Source organism: Oryzias latipes, chromosome 7, assembly GCF_002234675.1.
Source record: "Oryzias latipes chromosome 7, ASM223467v1".
Lineage (NCBI taxonomy): Eukaryota > Metazoa > Chordata > Actinopteri > Beloniformes > Adrianichthyidae > Oryzias > Oryzias latipes.
In genome coordinates this window covers 4,569,103-4,580,450 of record NC_019865.2, presented here as the reverse complement: position 1 = coordinate 4,580,450, position 11,348 = coordinate 4,569,103, and the positions used below count along the sequence as shown (strand labels likewise).

The 11,348-nt window shown below is 38.0% G+C and overlaps 1 protein-coding gene across 3 annotated transcripts in view; it reads left to right on the top strand.

Moving 5' to 3' along the window:
* The first annotated feature begins 445 nt into the window (after positions 1-445).
* The window catches only part of col20a1 (collagen type XX alpha 1 chain), a 38,969-nt gene continuing 28,066 nt past the window's right edge, over positions 446-11,348 (top strand). For all 3 annotated transcript variants that reach the window (XM_023956382.1, XM_023956381.1, XM_023956380.1), the window contains exons 1-4: positions 446-554; positions 1,855-1,963; positions 4,421-4,525; positions 8,426-8,569. In XM_023956382.1, the coding sequence (XP_023812150.1) occupies positions 528-554; positions 1,855-1,963; positions 4,421-4,525; positions 8,426-8,569 (385 nt within the window). In that variant the 5' untranslated portion in view covers positions 446-527. The remainder of the gene's footprint in view (positions 555-1,854; positions 1,964-4,420; positions 4,526-8,425; positions 8,570-11,348) is intronic.

The following is an 11,348-nucleotide window of genomic DNA, read 5'->3' as shown; positions in this document are numbered from 1 at the left end:
TCATCAGTTGTGGGGACCACCCTTTCCTGAGGTACTAGAACACACATGCATCATATGAACTACTAGCTTCGGGGTCAAGACTAAAACAAACAACAACAAAAAGAACAATTTCCTTTTTGAGGGAGAAATAGTTTCAGACATGAAGGTAGCTAGATTAGAGGAGAGGATGCAGAAGATGAGGTAAGATGGAGGAAGCTGATTTGCTGAAGGCAAAAAACGAAAGGAAAAGAAGAACTTTGACTAAAGAGTCAAAGAGGTTCGTTCTATCCATACGCTTCTAGAGAATAAACGATTAAAAACAAAGTTAAAGTCTCGTCTTTAACAAATCTGGTGTGATCAGGTGAGTCTATTTGTTGAGCCTGGAGGCCTTGTTTGGAGGGACACGCCCCGCCCCTGACAGCACGCCCCGCCCCCGCCTCTCCGGTTTCCCCAGTCAGGACCCGCAGGTTGGGAGGCATTTCCTCACTTTTGGACCACTCCTGTGTTGACCCCTCGTCTGGAATGTCTCGTGCAGTTTTCTCGAGGGAATGAACCCGGGTTCACCGAACCCACAGGTAAGAGCTCACCTGTGTCTGTCAGAGGAGAGCAGAATCACGTGGTATAACTGTCTTTATTGTTGGTGGTTTTGTTCAGTTCTGGTCGTGAAGTCAAAACTGAAGTTAAAAAAAAACTTTGAATTGCTTTTTTATTGGATTATTTCCTAAAGGTTCTGTAAATTCAGCTCATTAAAAAACCATTTTAAGTGTCCCTTGTTACTTACTAGCTATATAGATTTTTACGTAATTAAAACAAATATTGTTCTGACCAAAGAAATATAATAGAATAAAAAACAAAACATAAATTTAAAACAAATATTGCTCTGACCAACAAAAACAACAACAGCTTTAAGACCAATTTTTCGTTGTTGTTTTTTTAAACGTTCATTTAACTTTAATTTTAAAGTTGTTTTTTTTCGTTAAGGAAAATTTTGAAATTAATGAAAACTGCTTTAAACGGAATGAAATAGCATTTTCCCACCTTTCCTGGTACCCAGGAACTCAATACATAACATACAGGAAAAAGTTTTTTGTTTGTTTTTGTTTTACTTTTTATTACTAAACCTCCAATAAAAACCGGATCCATCCAGAGGAAAACAGCTGTCAGCCTCCTTTGAGCTGAGCTCACAGGCAGATATGCAGCATTTGGGGGTTTTCATCAGCAGGACTTTGGGGAACAGATGCGCTACTGACTGTCAGTTTTTCCCTGGAGGGCTAATCAGTTTCAAACATTGTTCATTCACAAAGCTGTTTGCAAAAAAACAGGAAAAACACCCAGAAAGACAAAATTGTAACCGGACTGCAAAGAAAACATCCAAATATGAAGTCTTACAAAAAGGGGAGGTTTGGAAAAATACTTTTTTGATGCAAAAACAATTTTTTCAGTAATTCTCCTAAAACAGTCTTTTTGCTGTTCAAAGAAAGGATGAATCAAAAGATAAAATAATTTTTGATTGACCCCTAATTCCAACCTCATTTTTTGATTGACTTCCTTTGGAGGTAAGCTGAGTCCACTTTACCCAATATAATATTTTTTCTACAGGGATTCAGTTGCAGATTCTTTACTTTGACTGTCTTGTTTGCAAAAAAGTCATTTTTTTTAAACTCCGTTTTCAGAATGTCCTGTTCTGCATTTTCTCTCCACATGCTGTTGAAATTTTTACAATCCCAATTTTCTTTTCACTTCTACGTATCGTTTTTGTTACAGTTCAGTTTTTTATGTGCTTTTTCTTTTTCATCAGAGTTGAGTGATTGGCATTTTAAGATCCCCATAAAGTCCTCTGAAATCCCTGATGAAGTGTGTTGTTTCTGGTTTCAGGTCCTGCTCATGTCTCCTCTCAGGCTCAGCCCTGCTTCCTCCCGTTTGTGGTTGGCGCTGTGTTATCTGCTCGCTGTCCCGCTGCTGTCCTCGGGGGTCCATGGCCAGGGTAATGTTTCTGAGCTGATGGTCCCAGTTCCTGAAAATGTGTAGGTGTTCAGCCTTTAGCAGGGTCTCCGACTTCCTCCCACAGTCCAAAATGATGCTTCATAGGTTAATTGATTACTCTGAATGGTCTCTAGGTGTGCATGGGTGAGTGGTTGTGGCCCTGCGAGTGACTGGTCACCTATTTAGGGTGTACCTGCCTTCGCCCAATAGTGGTTCAGTTAGGCTCAGGCAGACCCGCGACCCCGCAAGGGATATAACAGGTTAAGAAAGCGGATGGACGGTTGGATAAAATAGAGGATTTATTCATATTCATATATACAAAACAGAGAAAAGGTAAAAACGATGTGAGAAATGTCTAAAAAACAAACAGACGAAGCTCCACTGAGCAATAAAAAGTTTCAAGGATTCATTCAGAGTTGATTCACTTGAACTCTCAGCAAGTCTGACAACAGCGTCTGATTTATTTTTAGTTTTTGCTGGGTAAATAACATGAACCATTCAAAGCAAAGAAAGTCAAAGCAAAGTAAAGCATTTTATCTTGTGTGTTAAGAAAATAATTATCAAGATTATCTGTAAGATTATCCATTATCATTTAAAAATATGTCATTCATTGTGAAAATCAATCATCCCGTTTTTTTATAGTTTTTTTTAAAGACACATGATCTGCACATATTTATGATACTTGATCCGGATTTGTACTGTAATTTATCTTTGTCATTGTATTTATTGATACTTGGGAATTGTTTAATGACCTTGAATCCGTGTTGGTAAAGTGTAAATAACGGATCAGAAGTTAAAAACCAGACATTGATCTGATCATTTAAGTATCGAAAATAAAAAAAGTAAAAGTTAAGTAAAGCAAAGCAGGGGAGGGAATATACAACTTTGCTTTCTTTAACTCCCATTCAAGCATTTTTAACGATTTAAATGTTCAATAGTTTTATTGTGTTATGAACTATATGCAAAAAAGCTAATATGTTTATTTATGATTAAATTGAATTATTTTCTATTGTATGTGAGCAAATGCATATTTTCCAAATCAAGTTTTATGACTAATGTTCATATGTTTTATTCAACCTTTAACAGATATAAACCTTAGTTGTTTGTCTTGTTTTTGAATTATTTCTGCTTTGATTGCTTAAAATAAAGAAATTACATTTCTATCAAACAGAAAACAAAGTTAATAATTTGGGAAAGCTAAAAACTTTATATACTTTATAAAGTCCACCACCTTTGAATAATAAATTCTGATTAAAAAACATCATTTTTTAAAGACTATATTTATAATAAAACTTACTTGCTGCTAATTTTGTTTATTTTATTTCAATATCTATTCGGAAAAACGATTTAAAAACAAAAAGATTCAACACTTGAGGAAAGCTGGATGGGATTGTATTAGTACCTGTGTAGAGTTAAAATCTGATTCATTTTAAAGATAATTTAAGGAAATTTCCTGGTTTTGTTTTTTACTGCATTCAGTAAACCTATAAAATATTTTGACTTCCGAATTGAAGCACATTTTGAAATGAAAGTTGGCAAAGCCTGGTCAGTTTACTGAGTTACCACTAGGAGTCAGTTAGACAGACCAATTTAATGAAGAAATAAATCATCTTATTTTACTGTTTTATAGTTTTTCATGATAAAAAAAGTCAGTATAAAAGAGGATATGACACATTTTTTAATGAATTCTTCCATTCGATGACTTCAAACCTCCTTAATTGAGTTCTGTACTGAAAATAGCAGCCTTTCCTCTTCTCTTGTTGCACAAATTGTGAATACAGCACAGATACTGTACTTGTTGCAGGACATGTTGACCCTTCCCCAAAATTTCCATCAGACCATTTTTGATCCACTAAAGACCCCCCAGGGGCCCCAGATCCACACACATGCCCCCACATTCAAGGCATTTAAGGGATCTGCTGACGGCTGGGGGTCACGAGTCCACAGACGCGGTAAAAGAAACCTTCTGTGGTTCGTTTTTTTCATGTCTGTGCTCCTCTGTCTTCCCTGCTTCCTTTGCCCCCCCCTCCCCCCTTGTCTTTCTTTCCATGTTTTACCCCACTTCATGTTACATACAAAACCCCATTGCACTGTAACTCTATGACCTCTGACCCCGAGGTCTTCGACCAGCTTCCTGCTGTGGTTTCTGCTGCACTCGAGCAGACAGGGCTCGCTTTGAGGGATGGAGAGGCAGCGGATGGATGGAGGACAGGAGGACGGAGAGATGAAAGACTCCGCTTGTTCAGAAATCCACACTGGAAATTATGCAAATAAAGTCGGGACAAAAGACTGATTTGATTTGTGGAGGAGGAAGCGATGGGGGGTGGGGTTCAGAGCGCCCCACAGAAGAACAGGAATCACATGTCTCAGCTTCAGCTTTGATCTCTTTTTATCTCGTTTTTTTGCTGACACATTTTTAGATCACCACCTGCCTCTGTCTGCTTTTGCGTCTGCGCAGGTCGTCTGAAGCTGACTGTCCTGTCTGAAGACAGGCTGCAGATGAAGTGGAAAGAGGCTGACGCTCCCGTTCAGGGCTACAAAGTCAGAGTCAGACCGATTTCAGGTGAGGCACATTCTCTCATAAATTCTTCAACTCGGTGTTACGAGTGCCAAATATCTCACAAATCCATGCCTTAAGGGCCTCCTGCTGGGTTTTTTTCAGAAACCCCGTCTTAGCTGCTGCTGATTTCCTGGATCATGTGTGTTTAGCCAAGAAGGAGCTTCAGTTGCTGTTTGGTTGCAAAACATTTAGGACACCGGTCCTTGGCCCTCGAACAATTAAAGAAGCAAGACAAATAATAAAAAAACAACAACATTACATCTTAGAAATAAAAACAAAATTCCAGAAAGCAAAAAATAAAAAGAAAACATTTTGTAAAACAAAAGTAATTTCCAGGCATCAAAATTAAGTGTTAGAAAATGAAACAAAATAAGAAACCAAAAGAGGTGTTTTGTTTTGATTTCTAAAATTTAATGTTATAAACCATCAATGTTTTTATCTTCAGAAGACAGTGGATTAATAAATGCCTATCCCAAAACCTTTTAAATTAGATTTTAACTTTGTGAAATTGATGACGTCATATTCGCTGTTTTGAAAATAAAAAAAATGTAGTGAGCGAGGTGTCTGAATTGCTTTTAAAATCCAGGGCACTAGATAGTTGTTTAGTAGTTAGGGATTAGGGTGGGAATTCAGACGCAGTGAAAATATCACAATTTTTTAAGAGTAGGACCTTCCCAGACACTAATACATCTCTCACATGAACAAAATTGTGTAAAAAAACATTTTATTTAACTATCAGAACACTAAGCACAGCAACAGTATCTCACATTGAAGTAGCTTTTACCAAAAGCGTCCTTCTTTTGATAAATGTAAAATCATCTTTGGACACCAAACAAAATATTTATCAGTACAAAAAAAGGCTTAAACATGTCCTAACCAATAAGATACTTTGTATACTTACCACTATGTATTTCCAACACAGCCTAAATGTACTTTATATAAGGTAGCAAATAAATGGCGGCTGGAATAAACAACCAATGAAACACTAAAAAACTCATAACAATCTTTCAGTTAAACTGAGTTGTGTCACTGAGCTGTAGAACAACAACCATGAAGCCAATGAGTGAACATCTACTGCCAGTTGGTTCTTGTGAGATCTTGTTGTTTTGGGACGGAACAGACCTAAAAAAGAGGCTTGGTGTGCAGCGCTGCCAAAAAGCAGTGAGGTTTAATGTTTGCTCAAAAAGAACTAATTAATCAAAATCAAATCAAAAGGGTGAAGCATTTGGGATCAATACCAGCAAATCAAAATGAAATACGGAATCAATTTTTCCCTTATACCCCTGATACTCCTGAGGATGATGGCTGATGTCCACTAGTGTGTAAAGGGAAAGGAGTTGATTGAAGTCTAGGAACTGCTAGGAGGACAATCATTTATAAGCTAAAGTTGTTGTTTACATGTTTAACGTAGTTTTAATGCAGTCCTACATATCCTGTATTTGTTGCACAAGCATCAGAAATACGGATATTTTTGGTCAAAGTTGGATAAAAAACAGAAGGCAGGGAATTAGTACGATTTCAGGATATTTTGGTCAACGTTTTAAGTCTGAGATAAAACTAGTTTTGATTATCAAGATAGAGAAGAACTTCAGAAAAAGCACCAAAAAAACTAAAAAAACTCTTCAGAGTTTATCTGTAACTCAAAACCTTTTTCATGGTTATTATATACATAAAATAAGCTGCAATTAAGCCAACTGGTTTAAGATAATAAAAATGCATGTCGCTCTTCCTAAATGCCTGAGATTCCTCTTGCTGCTGTAACTCCGCCGTTGGGCGTGTTTTTTTCTGTCATTCTGTTATCTTCTGTGATGGAGTGCAGCTAAGCCCAGGCAGGTTTATAGCTGAGGAGGAGGAGTGTTCGATGAAGAATTCAGACCCGCACAGGACTCGGTGTGCCTGAAGGAGTTGGCTCCAACATGTAGAAGATGTTCTATTGTGGTTAAAGGAGGAAAAAATGTAGTTCTGTCAGGAATTAAAGATGGGGGAGGTAGAGAAAGTATGTTTTTGTAAAGGTAAACAAAGAAAAAAGGATAAATTAATATGACTGTCATAAGAAATAATGTCCTAAATACAGTGATCACATGCTTAAAACTGAGCCAAACAACTACATATTTTCTTGAATCGAAAATGTTAAATATTTTGGCTCAAATTTGGCCTTTTTCTCCTGCAACACTTCACTTGCACATACCAACTCAGCCTGGTTTCAGATAAATGGGAGATTTTTCTTAGGTTTGGTTTTCACCATGGCGACAGTGGTCCAGAACCGTCACAGCCCACACCATTACAAATCTAAATTCTTGTTGTTTAAGGTTCCACAACAGCAAGACAAGGATGTAAATTATCTAGAGAAATAAGAAACCTTCTCATACTTTAGGAGATACTTTGAAAACTGTGGTTTGGGTAGAATTCGTAGTTGAGAGTTACAATCTGGCTTCCACAAATGCACATTTGCCCTGAAAGGTCTGTCTTGTATTCCACTTTGGTGGCAGATGTGACCACTTGCCTGAACTCCAGTGCAGATCAAACAAGCCAGCCATGGTCTTCTTGATAACAAGTGTTCGATTCACTTCCAAGTGAACTCCAGTGTGGTTCAGTATAGTGTGAATGCAAACAGACTTTCTAGTGGACTTCAGACAGGAAGTAAATCAAAGAAACTGGGGACTTAAAATTAGGTCTGTCTGATCATCTTTTGATCATTTTCGAAGCGTTCCCAATGGTCTTTTAATTATGATTATGCCATTTTAGCTGAAATTCAAAAAGCCTGTGTCGCTTTCTAAGACATAGTTTCTGCAGAGCAGAAGGAGCTCTTAAGACATTCACTTTTAAGTTGTGGGCGGGACGATTGCGGCGAAGTGAGCCAGCCTTCATTTCCCATGAACTTTTCGCTAACGTGCAACCACTCACCCTCCCCCCACAACCTAACAGAACCAGCAAAATAAAAAAATGGCAAGTAATACTGTTTTGATCCAGATTCCAGCTCAATGAGGAAAACAAGGACGTCCGTGGATCTATTCCTCTGCAAGTGGATGCATCAGAATGGAGCGGAGCAGGAAGCTTGTGGCCCAACTACAAAGCTTTTCCAAACTGCATTTTTTTGTCTGCTTCTGGTTCACAGCGTTTGAATGAAAAATACTCAGAAACGCAGTTTTACTCTTAATTTTTTGTATAAATTCTACATCATGACAGAAATGCTAAATAAAAAAAACGAACACACAATTTACATTGGAGTGGGTCTTTATGTATCAAGCCATAGCCAACAGTTTAACCCTTTAACACCAGAGTTTTAGCCAAAGTGTTGACATTGTTTCAACCACCATAACTCTTCACCTGCAGATAACATAATTCCGGTAGATTCTGAAGTGGAGACAAACAGCCTTAAGTAAGTAACACTTTTCAGAAAAGTCACCACCGATTTCTAAATAACACACGCTCTTTTACCTTCAGTAACCCTTCATCCAAACAGTTGAAGTCAACATGAACCAACTCATTCTGTTGTGGAGAAAAGCAGCTTTGCGCCTTTATTCAACATTTTACATTAATAACGTGTTGCAAAGCTGATATGAAAAGCCACTTTTCTGAGCAACATCTCTAGTGGTAAAGGGTGAAGCCAGAAAAAAAGCCTAAATAAAACAGCATCAATGGTGAGGTGTTGACACTTATAAAGCGTTCTCTTGTTTATTCATGGGATTTACGGTTTAAAAACAACCTGCAATAGTTAAGATTATACATTCTTCAGTTGTGTTTCCTCAGTTGGCAGACAACGATTATTTCTTTAGGTTTTGGTAACTTCCATTTTTTCTAGACCATTTTTATTTTTCATGTCTCAGAAAGAGAGAGAGAGTGATTTAGAAACATGAGATAAAAAAAAAAAAATCTTCCCTTGAATGCTCTGTATCCTTTCAGATGAACCGCAGCCAGAGCTGATGCTGACCACCACCCGGGGCCGGGCAACGGTGGCAGGTCTGGACTCCAGGCAGGAATATTCCCTCCAGGTCTTTGTTCTCAACGGAACGATGGAGAAACTTCTCGCAAAGAGACGTTTTACCAGTAAGGCGCAACGTTTCTGTTCAATCTGCAATCCATTATTTTTATTCTAACAGAGCACCAAAACATACAGGTTTATTGAGTGGTGCACTAAAGTGATAGCAGAATGTCTAAAGTACATGTGTCAAAGTCAAGGCCCGCGGGCCAAAGTTTTTAATTTCTTAAAATAAAAAATAAAAATTGTTGTGTATTTATTCATATCTAATATTATTCTCTAATGAGGGGAAAAAGAGGAGTTAAGAAGCAACAAGTGTTTGAATAATTCCAAATTAATTCCAAAAATGTGTAAACTTGATTGTGGTGAAATAATCAAAGCTCTTTTAATTACAACCATTGAGTGTTGCATTGTAATGTGCAATAATGATTACTGAAATGTTTAAATTACAATCAATAAGCTATTGATTTTCTTTACTTGATCTGCAATGTGTAGCAATAATTATTGGTTTATTGTGATAATGTGTTCCAATGATAATCAATGATTATCACTTATCGGTTACGATACTGTTTACGGAAATCATGAATGAATGTTTTCTGAAGATAATCAATCATTTTGTTACTTGAAGAGAATCTATCTGATCAGAACCAGATTACAAAAACTGTAAAACTATAAAATGAATTAACTCAGTAGGGGTGGGATTATATAAATTCGCTTCTTCCCACTCCATTTCAATCAATAAATCAAACTCTACTTAACTTTAGTTAAGTCTCTCTATATTTAATTACGGTAAGCAAATGTGATTTAAGTGACTTTTTTGTTTTGTTTTATTTTTTGTCTTTTTAAACTATGCTTTTCACGTTTGATAAATATATGTAAATTCTTTATAGCTTTGACTGCAATGCTTAAAATAAATCAATAAATCAAATCAAATAGAATTGAACTTGAAATATCAGATTGGGCAACTATACAATAGGACTTAAAGACTGTCAATTCTTGGCGGCTGGGTAGCTCGGTTGGTAAGGCTACCATGCAGGAATCCAGGGTTCGATTCCTGGAGGGGAATGAGCAATGGTGCTTGGGGCACTTAAATATTAAAGGGCAAGCAATTAACATCACTCAGTGGGGGTCCTTAGGCAAGACCCTTAATACTACTGCCCCCGCAGCGCAGTTTGGCTGCAGCTCACCACTCCCCCAGGGGATGGGTCAAATGCAGAGAAGAATTTCCCCATCGTGGGATACATAAAGTATCAATTATTATTTATTATTATAACCTAACCTGACAGAATCAAATTTAAAATGATTTATGCTAGAGTAACAAGCAAACATATGTTTTCACTTTAAAAAGTCACTTTAAAAAGTCCTACTAAATAAATAAATGAGTTATTTAACATTAAAGAGTAGTTACATTTATTTTTTATTACATTTAGTTACATGTATAAGTTACATCTGGCCCTTTGAGGACAACCCCTATGCTGATGTGGCCCTTGGTAAAAATGAGTTTGACACCCCTTAGTCACAAGCACCCGGGGGGTAGCTGCATCTTAAGGGGAGCCGCGGGTCTTGCAGTTCTCTTGAGGCTTGGATGGACTCCGCAAGGGATGTTATGAAAATGGAACGTATCATTTTCGTACAAGTGGTAAGTGGATCGTGTGGTATTTTTAAGAATAATGTCAGTTCCACCCCTTGAGACGAACGGGTGATGCTTTTATGCTGTTGTATAGTCGTTAGTAAGGTGCAAGTACTGGCTCCTTACTGACTGTGACAAAATACATGCACACACCAGAGTGTGCACGTGATACGTAAGTGCCTGTAAGACACACAGGGTGTGCACGTGACACTTGTCATGTGAACAGCTCTAAGGGGCTCCTTGCAAAGTTTGCAGAAATTGAGGGAGTCAAAAAGAAAAAAGAAAAATCCATGCACTACGCCTGTGTCTCACCTACGTCGCACTTACTTACCCATACATGTTGTTTTAGTGTTCACTACGACGTGTACCAACATTTTCTGTCTGTGGACTTGCCGTGCAGTCTATGGCCTTGATATTTGGGGCAGGCAGCCTGCATTCCCCCGTATTCACCCGTGAGGGCCGTTGTGAATAAGGCTTAAGCGTAGCAAGCGCGTGTTAACATGTATTCACACAGATGCAGTATGTACTGAAATGCTTCTGCTGCTCAATTAGAGATTGAAGTGGATCTTCTTTGAAGCCACTGCATATACTTACGCAAGTTAACTGAGTCCTAAGCTGTAAATTTATCATCAGGTGCCCCAAAAACAGCCCTAATAACGGCCTTTTAGGTGACTTTCTACAAGACGGGCAGCTAACGGGTAGAAAAAAGTTTGCATTTTAGTTTACAAATGACTTTTTTGCAGGAAAAGAAAATCTTATTTCAGTTTGCTGCACCGCTGACCTTGAATCCCCTCCCTGCACTGCTTTGATGTATTTCCTGCTGAAGTGTGAAGCCTGTTCATTTTTCACACTTTACCGCCTGATTCTTTCCTTCCTGGAGCTCAAATGGGATGTCTGATATGTGGATTCAGCCCGGGGTTACTTGCAAACCATGCCGGTGATTTTAGGTTAGTGTGTCGAGCTAAACAAGTCCAGGCAGGCTGAAGAAACACCTCGACTTAAATACATAACACTGGCTGTTATGCTGGAATGATGGCAGTTCCTTCTTGATGCATCCTTTGTGTGTGTTCTAACCTCCTCAGGTATTTTTTACTTGTAGCTAATCTTATTTTGTTTGCACAGCAAAGCTCTTCATTCCTAAATTTTCCCTGCATGTCTATATTTTTTTCTTGGCCCTTGACAGACGTGTTTGCTAGCTTTACTGCCGAGGCGACACT